This window comes from Lutra lutra, chromosome 2 (genome assembly GCF_902655055.1).
Source record: "Lutra lutra chromosome 2, mLutLut1.2, whole genome shotgun sequence".
NCBI lineage: Eukaryota > Metazoa > Chordata > Mammalia > Carnivora > Mustelidae > Lutra > Lutra lutra.
In genome coordinates, this window is record NC_062279.1 from 147,619,663 (window position 1) to 147,636,224 (window position 16,562).

The 16,562-nt window shown below is 40.2% G+C and overlaps 1 protein-coding gene across 1 annotated transcript in view; it reads right to left on the reverse strand.

The window, feature by feature from the left end:
* Positions 1-473: 473 nt before the first annotated feature.
* The window catches only part of LOC125094150 (cytokine-dependent hematopoietic cell linker-like), a 29,313-nt gene continuing 13,224 nt past the window's right edge, over positions 474-16,562 (reverse strand). Inside the window, exon 3 of the mRNA XM_047719853.1 lies at positions 474-617. Coding sequence (XP_047575809.1) covers positions 474-617 — 144 coding nt within the window. The remainder of the gene's footprint in view (positions 618-16,562) is intronic.

Sequence of the window (16,562 nt, forward strand, 5' to 3'; positions counted from 1 at the left end):
CGCGAGAGCTGTAGTACCTCGGGTGGCCTCTGGCGTCGCTGCGCGGCCGGCCCCGCGGGCTCCACGCCTGTAGAGCTCTACCCGGCGCGGGCAGCTTTGCGTTCACCTGACCGCTGGCACAGCAACCTGGGCGCCCCCAGCCAGCGGCGCGACCTCCCCCAGACTTGTTTCTTCGAGATGTGCTGCTTTGCTTTTGTTTCTCCTAGACCGCGGGAGCGGCGGGGGCTGGACTCTCCGCGCTGGCGAGATTCCCGGCCCAGACGCGTGCGCTCTCGCGACCGGCGTTTGCAAAGTTGGTATTTAACCAAAGGTAAATGCCTCCCTGGGGGTCCAGAAGAGTGGGATCAAAGGGGCTCCTGACGATTCATATCCTCCCATTCTTCACATTTTCTTTGACAAGTAAGTGTGCCCCCCCTGCCTCTGGACTGTTAGTTCCACCAGCGCACGTGTCCTAGTCACGGCTATTTTGTTAATCAGTGACGCGCCAGAGTTAGCATATGCCAGGCCCGAACAGACCCGGCTTCCAGGACCAAGCTGGCCTGAGCCGCCAGCGTCCCTTGCTTGGACCAGGGGGTAGCCAAAGCCTGAATAGGACAGGGCCGTCCCCGAAGAGGTTCCTGAGGGAGATACAAAAGGGAGTGCAAAACAGGAGAGGAGCGTTTAGAACGTTCTTCGCAATCCGACATAGCTTCGGCATCCCAGCGCGGGATCCGCGGAACAAGGTAGGGGAATTCGGGTGTGTACTCTAACTCAGGTCTCGCAGCCCAAGCTGTGTCAGTGGTTGGCTGTGTGTTGAGAAAGGGTGGGGGCGGGGGAACACCTGGTCCTTTGAGGCAGATAGCTATAGGCTGCGGTGATAGCCTCCCGCCCCAGCTCCCTGCTTCCATTCTCAAACATGCTGAAGCATCCAGAGTGCCCCTTCCACAAAGCAAGTGGGATGGAGCCACTCCCCAGCTGAAGTCCTTGCAGGACCCTCCAGTCCTATAAGTCCTGACCTCCAACAGCATCCCTTCCTCCCTTCTCATTCCTGTGCTCTGCCATGCTGGCTCCCTCTGCAGCGCTGATGCACAGGGCTTCTGTGTCCCAGGACCCTAGCAGGCGTTCCTTCTGTCTGTGACATCTCTCATCTTTCTCCTCTCAACTCAAAACCCTCCTCCTTAGAGGTCTTTCTAACGGTTTCATCTCCCATAGCCATACCCTCCCTATACTTTAGCACATCTTTGTGTTTACGTTTTTTATAACAAACTGAAATCATTTATTATTTGTTTACTTGGGTCTTCTCATTCTCCTACACAACAGAATAAGTTATTGGTCTGTGTTGTTCACCTAAGGAGTGGACCTGACACTCAATAGACACCTATGATAGTTGAATGCCTACTATCTTGGTGTGAGTGGCCAGAGCTGAAAGCAGACTTGGAATCCGTAGGTCCAAATATTGACACTTAACTCTTCCTCTATTCGTTCATCTCTAAATTTTCTCATCTGGGAAATGATGGGGATAATAATAGTATCTGAGATGAGTTAACTGTGTAGAAGACTGAAAGAGATGCCCAGATTGAGAGCCCCAGGTAATTTAGCTATTGCATCAGTTTGGATGGGCTAGGTTACATCATAGCAATAAACAACCCCCAAATCTCAGTGGTTTAAAAAGACATAGATATATTTTTCATTTATGCCATATGTCCACCATAGATTGCCAAGAATTTGGCTCCTTGACATCAGCCAGGCTAACAAAGCAGCAACCAACTGAAGTTGCCAAGGCAAAAAGGAGAACTTGGCTTAATTGAGTACTCTTAAACTTCCAGCAAGAAGTTCTCAGAAGGAAGGACCAAAATTTCAAGTCTTGCTTGTCGCTAGGTGTGGCTCTGTGTGCCTGTCATGGTTCCTTAAATTCAGATGTCTATATTCAAAATCACGTACTAAGTTGGCATGTCATTTTCCCCAGCAGGATGGGGATCAGTATCAAGATTCCTCAAGTAGGGCGCCTGGGTGGCTCAGTGGGTTAAGCCGCTGCCTTCGGCTCAGGTCATGATCTCAGGGTCCTGGGATCGGGTCCCTCATCGGGCTCTCTGCTCGGCAGGAAGCCTGCTTCCCTCCCTCTCTCTCTCTCTCTCTCTCTCTGCCTGCCTCTCGTCTACTTGTGATCTCTCTCTGTCAAATAAATAAATAAAATCTTTAAAAAAAAAAAGATTCCTCAAGTAATTAAAAATAATAAAAGAAGGGGCACCTGGGTGGTTCAGTTGTTAAGCGTCTGCCTTCGGCTCAGGTCATGATCCCAGGGTCCTGGGATCGAGCCCCATATTGAGCCCCACATCATGCTCTCTGCTTCATGGGAAGCCTGCTTCTCTCTCTCCCATTTCTCCTGCTTGTGTTCCCTCTCTCAGTGTCTCTCTCTGTCAAATAAATAGAATCTTTAAAAAAAAATAATAAAAAGAGAAAATTATATCTAGTATCATAATATTCAATTTGGCTTTGCATTTATTGGAAATAAAGAGCCCTCTCCCACCCCACTGGGGATGTGTTATTTGCAGACAAGTGCCTGCAAGTATGTCTGAAAATCTTCCTTATCATTCACAAATAAACATGTGAAAATTATAGGTAGCCAGTCAGGAAAACTGTATTTCCAGTGCTGCAGAATGTACATTGCATTGTCATCTATATTTTGAACAAATTTTATTCTCCAACCAAAACATGATACTTGATTTTTAGAATATAATGAACTACTCTACTTTTAATTCTATAGGATGGATTTCTAGAATTGAAATTGCTGAGTAGAAAGATAAATATTTTAACAGAGTTTGCCAGGTTTATTTCCTAAGTCCTGAAGTAATTTCAGTGCCCATTGTTATTGGCAATTGGGTCCCCTCGCCCCCTACTAAGACTGACTGTAACATTCTTCTGAACTTTTTGCCACCTCTTGGGTGAAAAACATGTTAACTCATTGTTACTTTAATTGGAATTTCCCTGATAATTGTAAAGTTGAGCTCCTTTTCATTTGTCTGTGAGCATCAGGATTTCCCCTTCTATCAAACGGCTATTTTAATCCTTTGATTATTTTTCAACTGGACTATTTGTCCTTATATTACCAATTTACGTCAGTTACTGGAGTAGCATACATAAGAATCTTTTATCTGACACAGTTGCTTCAAAGATTTTTTTTCTTCTTCTTTTTTTTTAAATTTTATTTATTAGACAGACAGAGATCACAAGTAGTCAGAGAGGCAGGCAGAGAGAGAGGAAGAAGCAGGCTTCTTGAGGAGCAGAGAGCCCGATGCGGGGCTCGATCCCAAGACCCTGGGATCATGACCCGAGCCGAAGGCAGAGGCTTTAACCCACTGAGCCACCCAGGTGCCCAGCTTCAAAGATTTTTCACTGTCTATTCTTTCCAACTTTGCTTATTGTCTTTTTGTCATATTTTAAATATTTACATTGTCAAATGTTACATTTTCCTTTTTTTTGATTGTCCTGTCTTTCTTAAAAAATCCCCGGGACACACGCTGTCACAAATGCCAAGAGCATACCCATATTTTTATACATTTTTTCCTAAATAGTTATTATTATATATTTCTTATCTTTAAAGATTTCATTCTTGGGCAAATTATTTTTTTCTGTAGATAAAAGGAAGAATATGCTTTTTCCTCCCTGTGTGACAAGGGTTTGGACGCAGCAATCTGTATTAAAGGAACCACCCTTCTCTCACTGACTTGTAATACCACCTTTGCCTCCTTTAGGGTTCCTACTTGTAAATTTTTAGTATGTTTCAGTTAGGGTGACTTTCTGTTTAAAAAAAATCTGGCAATCAAGACTGCCTGCTCACTCCTTCTCCACTATGTTTTTTTTTTTTTTTTTTTTTTTTTCCATTAGGGTTTTTTAAGGTATCCTTTGATATTTATCCTCTATGTGAAATAGAAGGTTTGTTTGTTTGTTTTCACCTTTTATGCTGGTCCTAAGGGCTGCTGAATTGGACTGATTTGATCAAGCATCCTCTTGGATGACTAGCCTCACAAACCAACCCCCCCACCCCCGCACCTTCTTGGTGGCTCGCCCCTCCCTTAGGCGCAGAAAGTGACCTTGGGGGGGACTTGTTGCTGCAGGGGTCCAGGAAGCTGCTGGGGCGGCTGGAGTGGGGGCCGGGCCGTAGGGTGAAACGCAGCTGGTGTTCTTGTCTCAAATGGGTCCTTTTTACTCTGAAGGGTGCCTCGTAATTCACCCAAAAGCCCCACGTTAGCAGTGGGCCTCCGGGGCGGAACTACCAGGAAACAGAGAGCCCACCCTAGTTAAAGCTGCCCCCGCCCCCTTTTGTGCCCGCCCCGCTGCTCTGTTATCCCTCAGAAAACAGCATGGCTGCAGTACCCAGGCTGGCTGTGGTGCCTCAGACCCCTTGCATTGAATCCCAACTTTGAGCACCTCTCTTCCTGGATCTCCGCACTTTCAAAATAGGTGACCACTTTCTGTGCCCTTGCTGCCTTTTAGCCTAGGATAGCAGTGCCACCTGCTTGTGTGAGGGTGGTCTCCTGAATGCTCTCCTTGCTGCTGCCCTCCCCGGTCTTCATCTTCAGTCTGTTCTCAGCCCCGCAGCCTGAGCGATCCTTTTAAACTGAAGTCTTGGGTAGTGTCTGAGTCTGGCCAGGGACCTCCCACCCCATTCAGAGTCAAAGCCGGTCTTCCCAAGGGCAGCAAGATTCCACCTGATCAGCTCCTGTTGCCTCTCTGACCTCTCTCTGGTTACTCTGGCTCTCAACTAGTTAATCCTCTGTTCATTCATTCATTCATCAAATATTCTTTGAGTGTCTACTTCTGTGCCAGGCACTGCTACAGACACTTGGGACCTCAGTAGACAAACGTATGTGCGAGAGAGGAGGGACTAGTCTCTTGACTGTCCCATGAACTTGCTGGCCTGTGGGTGCCTCAGGTCTGAACACTAGCTGTGTCCCTGCCCGGATTGTCCTTGCTCCAGAAATCCACATGTCTTATGTCTTCACCTTCTTCATGTTCTCTTCAAAGGTTGCCTTCTAGCAAAGCCCTCCATGTCTGTCCTATTTAGAATTGCCACGTGCCTGGCACTTACTGTCTTCTCTGCCCTATTCATTTCTTTGTGACTCTTAATTTCCTCTAACAGACTTTGAATTTTTGATGTCCAGACTTTATAATTTCTCTCTGTGGTCTTTATAATTTGTCTCTGTTGTCTCCCTACAGGGAGAGCTGGAGGAAGGCATGGTTTTCTCCCTACTGTTACCAGAGTGCCTAGAACAGTTCCTGGCACAGAATGGAACTCCGGAAATATTTTCTGGATAAAGGAGAGGATGAATGAAAATGAAGAATCTTGAGAAGGTTATTTGCTTTTCTGTGCTTCCTTTCTGACTTCTAAAAATGAAAGAGTGTGTTGGCCACTAACTGACAGGATCCTGAAAAGGCTTAATGAAACAATACATCTAGGTGCACCTGGCTTGTTCAGTCAGTGGAGCATGCTACTCTTGATCTTGGGGTTGTGAGTTCGAGCCCTGTGTTGGATGTAGAGATTACTTAAAAATAAAATCTTAAAAAAAAAAACAAAACCAAATAAAAAACACAATACACTGGGGCACCTGGGTGGCTCAGTCAGGTAAGCAGCCGACTCTTGATTTCAGCTCAGGTCATGATCTCAGGGTGGTGGGCTTTCCAGCCCTGCATCAGGCTCTGGACTCAGTAGGGGGTCTGCTTGGGCTTCTCTCTCCCTCTCCTCTGCCTTCCCCCCAAATAAATAAATAAATCTTAAAATAAAACCCCAATACATCTAAAATGCTTGAAACAGTACTTGGCACACATTAGAGTTCTTGAATTGTAGTTTATTACAAATTGTTGTTTGTGCTCCCCATCCCTGTTCCACATCACTTATATAATGTGCACACAGGCAGCTCAGGATTCATACTTTTTATCTCTCATGTGTACCCATGAATAGCACATGGTATTGTTTTATGTGGTTTCAAAATTTACTGTGCAGTATTATGTATGTGTTTTTCAGACCTGGTTATGCTGAAATACATAATCTATCTCTTTCCTCTTAATGGCCATGTGGTTCTTTGTTCAGGGAACATAATGTCTCAGTGATACAGGCACTACTAAAGGGAAGATCTTGGCACAGGTCTTTCTGTGCACATCTCACCTCAAATGTGTAAGTTTCTCAAGGAGGTGTCAAAAAGGTGGGGTTGCTGGGTTTGGTGGCTGTTCTCCATTTGTCCTGCCCCTCCATTCTCCATCCTTACTAGACTGCTCTGGCCTAGGATACTGTTCCCTGGAGACCACACTGTCCACTGCTTTCCCATTGGGTTTGGTCAGTGAGGTGCTGGTAGAAGACAAGAGGGCAGGAAGGAGGGCTCTGGGTACTATTTCCTGACCTCTCTCTTTTTTTAGTGCTGGCAGCTGGTCTGTCCTTCCATCTGTCCTTCCCTCCCCTGTTCCAGGTTTGCCTGGGCTCCGTGTCCTCTCCTTGTCCAGTGAGCCCTGAGCAAGGTTACAGGTTCCAACCATTGCAAGGTTTCTGGGTCCCTTACCATCTGCTGTCTTCTTCACCATGCCTGTTTCTCCCTAAGGAGTTGCCTCATAAAGGGCTCTTCATTTGAACATTTCAGATAAACCGTTTTCTACCAGGACCAGATGGACACATTGGCTTCATAGGACATGCTCATTATTTACTTATTTATATGAGAGAGAGTGTGAGGGCATGAGTGGGTGAGGGGCAAAGGGATAAGCAGACACCCCATGAGTGGGGAACTGGACACAGGGCTCAATCCCAGAACCCTGAGATCATGGCATCAGACACTTCACAGACTGAGCCACCTAGACACCCCAGGTGTAACATTTCCAGGGCATACTCATTTTTAAAACTTAATTCTTGCTTTAACACACGTACTCTACCCCCTAGGTTTGGGAAGTCAGTTCAAAAAAGTTCATGATGGAAAACAGAGGTCACCTGTCTTCTTTCTCATCCCATTTCTCTATTTTGGCTATCTAGAGGCAAACATATTCAACTGTTTTCATCTCTCTGAGGGCTCATGATGTGGAGCATCTTTTCATATGTTTATTGGCCATTTTTATATCTTATTTTGTGAAGTGTTTCTCCAGGTCTTCTATAAGTTGATATGTAGTTCTTTATATTTTCTAGATATGAAATATGTCTCAAATATATGTATAATACTTTCTCCCAACCTTGGGTTTGCCTCTGATTTTCCTAATAGTCTCTTTTGAAGAACAGAAACTTTAAATCTTGATGAGATGCAACTTATTATTTTTTTGGATGAAATCTAATGTATTAAGTTTTTTCCTTTATGGTTGTTTGTTTTTTGGTGTTGTAACAAATTGCCTACCCCAGGTCAAAAGTATACTCTTGTTTACTTCTAGCAGTTTTATAGTTTTTATATCTATGACCCATTTCTGAATTTTAGTTTTATGTGGTGTGAAAATGAATTCATTTTTTTTCTCCATATGAATATATAGTATTTTCCAGCACCATTTGTGGAAAACACTATCCTTTCTCTACTGAATCCCTTTGATGTTTTTGCCAAAATTGAACTGATGATACCTGTGTGAGACTATTTCTGGATTCTAGACTCAGTTCATTGATGTGTTTATTCATCTTCATACAAACTTTGCTCTTAATTTTTCAAGATTATTTTGGCTAGACTTACCTCCTTTGCAATTTCATATAAATTTTCTAATCACCACTACAAGTTCTACAAAGTTTTCTAGGATTTTTAGATAAATGTGGAGAGAAGTGACATATTAATGACATAGAGGTTTCACTCAGCTCACGAATATGTTACCTCTCCATTTATTGAGGTCTCCTTTAACTTTTCAGGGCAATGCTTCTAGCTTTTAGTTGAAAGATACTGCACATTGTTTCATCCAGTTTATTTATAACTGCATTAATGATATTCAAAATGGAATTAAAAGTGGCTTTCCAATTGATAATTTCTAAGATACAGGGATATGATTATTTTTTGGTACATTAACTTTTTATGCTATGATTTTGCTAAATTTACTATTTTAATAGTTTATTTTATAGATTTCTTATGGCTTTTTAAAGTACATCTTTGAACAAAGGCAGTTTTTTCTCCTCTTTTCTTACATTTATGCCTTCTATTTGTTGTTTTCTAGCCTTATTGCACTGGCTATATTGCACTAGCCTCTAGCACAATGATGAATCAAACATCTTTGCCTAGTCTTTTTAGGGTGATCATATTTGTGATTAAAACAAGGATCAGATTATCAAAGCAGACTCACCCAAATCAGAGATGTGAAAACAGTCAAATTACACAGATGAGGAAGGAACAGGTTCAGAACCATTGACAGACCTTTTCAAGTCCATTATTGTACCTCAGATATGCTCTGGTGCCTTTGTAAATGATGAGAGTAGTTCGCATCATTTACACGTAAATGAGCCATTTAAGTCATGAATACATCTCTGTTCTATATTTTGCTAGTTATGTAACATTTTCCAGGGAACAATGCTACATAAATCCATAGGCTCCAGATTTGTTTACTATAAGCAAACCTGGCCATCCTTCAAAATGTACTCCACAGGTAAAGATTCTCCTACTAGTAAGTACCATTAGTTTCTTTGCCAAGAGGTTTGTCATTTCATGTTTATAAGGAAATTGAATCAGATCACCCATCTTCTGTCTTTTCCAGGGGCTTTTCCCAGGTAACAGGGAAGAATGGGTTAAAGATGTCATTTAGTTCTTTCCTTTTTAATATTCAATATTTCACCATTAAGTATCATGTTAGCTAAAGGTTTTTGTAGCTCCCCTTAGTCAGACTGAGTAAACTTTCTTCTGTTCCTAGTGCTAGAAGTTTTGTTATGAAATAATGGTAAATTATTTGTTAATGCTTTCTCTGCATTTGTTGGGATGATCAAGTAGTTTTTCTCGTTTCCTTTGTTAATGTGGAAAATTACATTGATTTTCAAATGTTAAGCCAACATGTCATTCCTAGGGTAAGTCCTACTTCATCATGACATACTTACCTTTATATATACATTGCTAGATACAGAGACACACATACACATTTTGTCAGTTGCTTTTTTATATTTTTTTAAATTGGTAAATGCACATGACATAAAATTTAGCATTTTAACCAGTTTCAAGTCCACAGGGCAATGGTGTTAACTATTTGCACATTTTTGTGCAACAAATGTTTAGAACTTTTTCATCTTGTAAGACTGAAACTTTCTACTTACCAAACAACTCCACATTTCCTCCTCCCTCTCAACCTTTGGTAACCGCATTCTACTTTCTGTTTCCATGAGTTTGACTACTTTAGATACCTCAAATAAGTGGAATCTCAGGCAGTATTTGTGTTTTTATGACTGGTATGTTTCACTTTATGTCCCCAAGATTTGCCCATACTGTACGGTATGGCAGAATTTTCTTCCTTTTTAAAGCTGAATAATATTCCATTGTGGATATACCACTTGTCTTTATCCATTCATCTGTTGATGGACACATAGATTGCTTCTGCCCCTTGACTGTTGTGAATAATGCTGCAATGAACATGGGTGTGCAAATATCTCTTTGAGATGCTGTTTTCAACCCTTCTGGATACATACCAAGAATTGGAATTGCTGGATCAAATGGCAATTATGTTTTTACTATTTTGGGGGAAACTCCATATTGTTTTTCACAGCAGCTGAACCATTTTATAGTCCTACAGACAGTGCACAGGGTTCTAATTTCTCCATATCCACTCTAGGACTTATTTTTTTGCCACTGTTTGTTTGATTGGTTTTGTTTTTATGTTTTGGTAATGAGCATACTAATGAGTGTAAGGTTTTGATTTGAATCTCCCTGATGGTTAATGATGTTGAGTAGCTTTTCATGTGCATCATTTGCATATCTTCTCTGGAGAAATGTCTTTTTAAGTCCCTTACCCATTTTTTAATCAGGTTATTTGTTTGTTGCTGTTTTGAGTTGTTGGGAGTCTACTATATAATCTGGATATTTACCCCTGCAAATATTTGCCTGCAAATATTTCTCCCCTTTCATAGGTTGCCTATCACCCAGTTGTTCTTCCTTTGCTGCACAGAAGTTTTTAAGTTTAATGTGGTCCCATTTGTCAATTTTTGTTTTCCTTGCCTGTGCCATATCCAAGAAATCATTTTCAAATACAATGTCCTGATGATTTCACTCTATATTTCTTACAGGAGGTTTACCATTTTAGATCTTATGTTTAGGTCTGTAATTCACTTTGAGTTAATTTTGGTATGTTGGTATGTTGTCTAAGTTAGTTATTCTTTTGCATATGGATGCATGGTTTTCCAAACAGCATTTGTTAAAGAAGCTGTCTTTTCCTCACTGTGCAGCTTTGGGCACCTTTGTCAAAGATCATTTGGTCATAGGACTCAAGGCTTCATTTCTGGGCTCTCTATCTGTTCCACTGGTCTATATATCTGTCTTGTCTATACTTACAACCATCTTAATTACTGTTGCTTTGCAGTGTGCTTTGAAATGATCAAGTGTGGGGCATCCAAATTTGTTTTACTTTTTCAAGATTTCTTTGGCTATTTTTCATATAAATTTTAAGGTGGTTTTCTTTTATTTTTGCAAAAAAATAACATTAGAATTTTGATAAGGATTACATTGAATCTATAGATAGCTTTGAGTAGTATGGGCATTTGGACAATATTAAGTCTTCCAATTCATGAACACAGGATGTCTTTCCATTTATTTGTATCTTCATTGATTTCTTTTAGCAATATTTTGTGGCTTTTAATGTACAAGTCTTTTAGCTCCCTGGTTAGTTTTTTCCTAAGTATTTTATTCTATTTGATACTCTCGTGATTGGGATTGTTTTTAAATTTCCTTTTCAAATTTTTTCATTAGTGTATAGAAACACAACGGATTTTTGCATGTTGATTCTGTGAAATCTTCAGAGTTTTCTAGATATTAGATCTTATCATCTGAGAGCAGAGATAATATCCTTCTGCCTGTCTAGTTTGGATGATGCTCTGTGTAGGATTTCCAGTAGTATGTTGAACATTAGTGGCCAGAGTGAGCATCCTTGCCTTATTTCTATCTTAGAGGGAAAGCTTTCACTCTCTTAAAATTGAGTGTGATGTTAGCTGTGGGTTTGTCATTTGCTAAGGCAGTTTCTTCCAATACCCACCATTTGTTGTGCTTTTTAAGAAATTCTTTTGCTATGAAAGGCTGTTAAATTTTATCAAGGAACTTTTCTGTATCTGTTGTGATGATCATGGGGGTTTTGCCTTCGGTTTTGTTAATGTACGGTGTATTACATTTACTGATTTCTGTATGTTGAACAGTCCTTGCGTTCCAAGTAGAAATCTCACTTACTCATGGTGTGTAAGCCTCTTATGTGCTGTTGAATGAAGTTTGCTGGTATTTTGATTAAGATTTTTTTGATTAGGATTTTTGCATCAATATTCATCAGGGATATTGGTCTATGGTTTTCTTTTTGTGCCTTTGTCTGGTTTGATAATAAGAATAATTCTGGCCTCATAGATAAGTTTGGAAATGTGCCCAGCTCTTCATTCTTTGGAAAAGTTTGAGGAAGTTTGGTATTAATTATTCTTCAGAGCTTTGGTAGAATTCTCCAGTGAAGACATTCGGTTCCGGGCTTTTCTTGTTGAGAGGTTTTTGATCACTGCTTTAATTCCTTACTAGCTATAGTTCTGTTCAGATTTTGTATTTCCTCATAGTTCAGTCTTGGTAGGTTTTATGTTTCTAGGAATTTATCCATTTTTCTAGGTTGTTCAGTTTGTTGCTATATAACTGTTCATTGTGGTCTCCTATAATCCTTTTTATTTCTGTGGCATCCATTGTAATGTCCCCTCTTTCACTTCTAATTTTAGCCATTTGGAACTTCTCTTTTTGTAGTTATTTGCTAAGAGTTTGTCAACCTCTTTCACTGATTTTTTTCCCTTTTGTTTTTCTACTTCTTTGTTTCTCTCCTATAATCTTTATTATTTTCATTCTTTTAACTTTTGGGGGTATTTTTAAGAAAGACCTTAATGTTTAAGAGCAGTTTTAAGTTTACAATAAAATGGAGAGGAAGGTACAAGATTTCCCCCATGTGCAGAGCCTTTCTTGTTCTCAGCACCACTACTAGGAAGGGACATTTGCTACCATCAATGAACTTTCATTGACACAACATAGTCACCTGAAGTCCATAGTTTACCTGAAGGTTCACTCTTGGTGTTATACACTCTATGGGCTTGGAAAAATCTATAATGACATTTACCCATTATTGTAATAGCATATGGAATATTCTCACTGCTGTAATAATTATCTGTCCTCTGCCTATTCAACTTTCTCTTCTCCCTACCCCTTCACCGCAGCTTTTTTTTTTTTTTTATATAGTGTGCCTTTTGCAGAATGTCATATAGTTGAAATCATACAGTAGGTCGCTTTTGAAGATTGGCTTCCTTCTCTTTGTAATATACCTTTGAGGCTCATCCATGTCTTTCCACGGCATGGTTGCTTGTTTCTTTTTAGCACTGAATAATATTCCATTGTCTCACGTGCCACCATTTGTTTATTAGTTTACCGATTGACGGGCATCTTGGTGGCTTCCAAGCTTTTGTAGTTAGAAATAAAGATGCTAGAAACATCCGTGTAGAAGTTTATGTGCAGGTGTAAGTTTTTTTCACCTCTGTAGGGTAAACACCAAGAAGTGTGACTGCTGAGTCATCTGGTAAGAGTATATTTCTGTAAAACTGTCTTCCAAACTGGCTGTACTGTTTTGCATTCCCACCAGCAACATCTGAGGAGTTCCTATTGCTCTGTATCCTCGCCAACACTGGGCATTACCCTGTTCCAGATTTTGGCCATTCTCATAGGTGTGTAGTGGTATCTTGTTTTAATTTGCATTTCTCTGATGATATATATATATTTTTAAAGATTTTATTTATTTATTTGACAGAGAGAGATCACAAGTAGACGGAGAGGCAGGCAGAGAGAGAGAGAGAGAGGGAAGCAGGCTCCCTGCTGAGCAGAGAGCCTGATGCGGGACTCGATCCCAGGACCCTGAGATCATGACCTGAGCCGAAGGCAGCGGCTTAACCCACTGAGCCACCCAGGCGCCCTCTCTGATGATATTTAACGTGAAGCATCTTTTCATATGTTTGGTTGTCGTCTATATATCAAATATTATTTGGGGAGGTGTCTGTGAGGGCATCCATTTTTAGTTGGGTTTTTTACTTTTCTTACTGCTGAGTTTTAAGAGTTCTTTGTATATTTTGGATGACAGTTCTTTATCAAATGTATCTTTTGCAAATATTTTCTCCCAGTCTGTGGCTTATCTCCTAGTTCTCTTGATAGTATCTTCTTCTGCTAACTTTTGGTTTCATTTGTTCTCTTTCCAGTTCTTTGAGGTATAAAGTTAGATTGCTGATTTGAGATCTTTCTCTTTTTTAATGCAGTTGTTTATTACTGTAAACTTTCCTCTTAGTACTGCTTCTGCTTCCTCCCATTAGTTTTTGTATGTCTTTTTTTTTTTTTGCTTTCATTTGTATCCAGATATTTCTCAATTTTCTAAATTTCTCCTGTTGCTAAAAACTTAACATCAGTAAGATTTACAACTTGCACATAAATTTGTTACAATTAATGAGTCAATATTGCTACATTATTACTAACTGAAGTCTGTACTCCATTTTGAATTTCTTTAGTTTTTATCTATTATAATTTTTCTGTCCCTGGATCCCATCTAGGATTCCTTACTGCATTTATTTGACATGCCTCCTTAGACTCCTCAAGATGGAACAGTTTCTCAGACTTTCCTTGTTTTTGATGACCTTGGCAGCTTGGGATACTGGACAGATATTTTGTGGAATGTTCCTCACTTTGGTTTTGTCTGATATTTTTCTCATGATGAGATTGTGGTTATAGGATTTTGAGAGGAAGATCACTGACGTAAAGGGCCATTCTCATCACATCATATCAAGGGCAGCTACAATGGGCAGTAGTTATCACTGATAATGTGAAGCTTGATCATCTGTCTCCACTGTAACATTAGTCATTTTTCCCTTCTTTCCGTATAGTAGTCTTTGGAGAAATTTGCTGTGCATAACCTACACATAGGGAGTGAGGAGTTATGGTCTTCCTCCCTGATGGTGTAGTATCTACATAAATTATTTGGTATTCTGTATGTGAATCATTTCCATTATCTGCCACTTACTTATATCATTGTGGACTCGTGAATATTTATTGTATACCGTTGGTTATAATTCAATACCATGTTATTTATTTTGTTAGCTTCTGTGTCCTCTCACTTACCTCCCTCATGTGTAGTGGCTTTTGAGTACTTCCTTCCTTTCTGTCATGACCAGATGCTCCAGAATCATCATGTACATTCCCTGTCCCAGCCCCAGAATCAGCCATTTCTCCAGGGACTTCCCCTCCCCCACTTCTTTTCTTTGATATTGGTATTAGAAATCAAGTTCTGGCCTTTGAATGTGTGAATTACCACTGTCATTGCTTCTAGTTCCTTGGGGGACAATTGTTGACAGAGAACAGTGTCATGCCTTCTAGGACCCTCTAAATGAACAGAGCTCAGAGATATACGTGTTATACTAGGGCTTATCTACATATCTGTAATTATTTCTATATTTATCCATATGTATCTATGTTAAACAAAATATGAATTCATACTGATGTTTCCAAGTATAATGCAGTGTCACATGGCTCATTCTGACCTTATCCCCCTGCTTATCTGGCATCTTCCATTGCAGGGAGAAGATTGGCATATACTGATGTGTTCAATCCCACTGTATATACATACGTGTACCAGTATGAGAAATGCCTTTACCAACTGGAGTACAATGCTGTGTGTCATCCTTTTGTCTTTGGTCTTATAGTCTCCATGCTGTTCCAAAGTTATTTAGGTCAGCATCTTTTCTCCCCACTGATTTGCCCATATTTGTTAAGATTTTTGTATCTATGTTTGTGAAGCAAATTAATCTGTAAGTTAATTTCTTTATATTGTCCGTGTCAGGCTGACTAGTTTATCTATTTATTTCTTTATGGCTAGGTTTGTTGCCAACCTTATGAAAAGGGCTGGTAGGGGTGCTTCCACTGAGCTAGGTGGCTCAGTAGGTTAGGTGTCTGACTTTGGCTTGGATCATGGTCTCAGGGTCCTGAGACTCCCTATTCAGCAAGGAGCCTGTTTCTCCCTTTCCCTCTGCCTGCCACTCCCCTGCTTGTGCTCTGCCTTGCTCTAGTTCACTCCCTCTCACTCCATCTCATATGAATAAATAAAAAAAAGAAAAGAAAAGAAAGGGCTGAGAAATATTACTGAAGCTTTCCAGATTTTTGTAAGGGGAACCAGCTTGAAACCTGATTAAGTGAGCAAAAAGTGAGTAAGTCAAGCTTGTTTCTTGTTGAATTTCTTCCTAGCAGGCTAACATTTTAGCTTTTTCTATTTTGTTAACTCAGTTACTATTTGTCCTTTAATTTCCCTAACCCCGAATTTTGTGGATGTCTCTCTTCTACTATTTTCTTCCATTCCCTTTATCACATATTCTTGACTTTTCAATTCCTCTGTTGTCATTATAGTGGAGTTTCCAGAGAGATCAAGGATAAGTTCATATTTAGCTATATTTTAATTGAAATTTTTATTACACGGGTCATGTGTTTTATATTTTACTATTTTTAAATTACTTTCCATGTAGCCGTACTGATTCACATTCCAGCTGGTAGTGAGAATTTTTACTTCTTTGGGTCCTCACCAGCTTTGGATATTATCTGAAATCTTTAATTTTGACCAATCTGTTGGGTGGGAAGTGCTATGTAATTGTTATTTTAATTAATGTTTCCCTGGCTACTATTGTGGAAGTTGCTGTCAGATGATCATGAAACCCTGGCTTGCTGGGAGGAGGCTCCTGGGTAACTGCCTTTGGCTTCAGCAAGCCCATCAGGGAACACAGAAGAATGATCTAGTTTCATTTAGCCATTTCATTAGCCATTTCGCTTCCATCCATGCGCAGAGGAGAAGCTCACGTGGCATTCTCATGGGGGCTGTCCACTCTTTAAGCTGCTGGTCTCTCTTTAAACATTCTTCTCAGATCTTCCTCATGTGGGTCCATCATCCAGGTGTGAGGAAGGGGACCAGAGGAGCCACATTTCCATCTCCTGCTCTGCTCCATTAAGCTCTGCAGCGTTTGTCCTTGAAGATAACTCCATTCCGTGACAAGTGTCTCTTGACATCTGTGTCAATTCATCATTGTCCAGTTATGAGAGCAGGGATGGACACCTTACAGGGCTAAGAGGTTACTTTTTGTGTATGAATTGCTTGTTTATATCCTTTGCTCATAGTTCTGTGGAGTTACTTAAATTCCTTTGGACTTCGTCTTTTACAATAATTTTTAAGCTTTGGTGTAATGAATCTTTCAGTCTTTCCTTTTATAATTCATGTTGCCATGTGGTTTAGGAACTCTTTTCCTGTCCCCAAATCAGAGAGATTATCAGAAGAAAATACAAGGCTCAACTTAAAGTTTTCTTTTCACTTTTAGCTCTTGGATCTATGGTAAATTTATTTTTGTATATGATTTTACGTAGGACATAATTGTATGT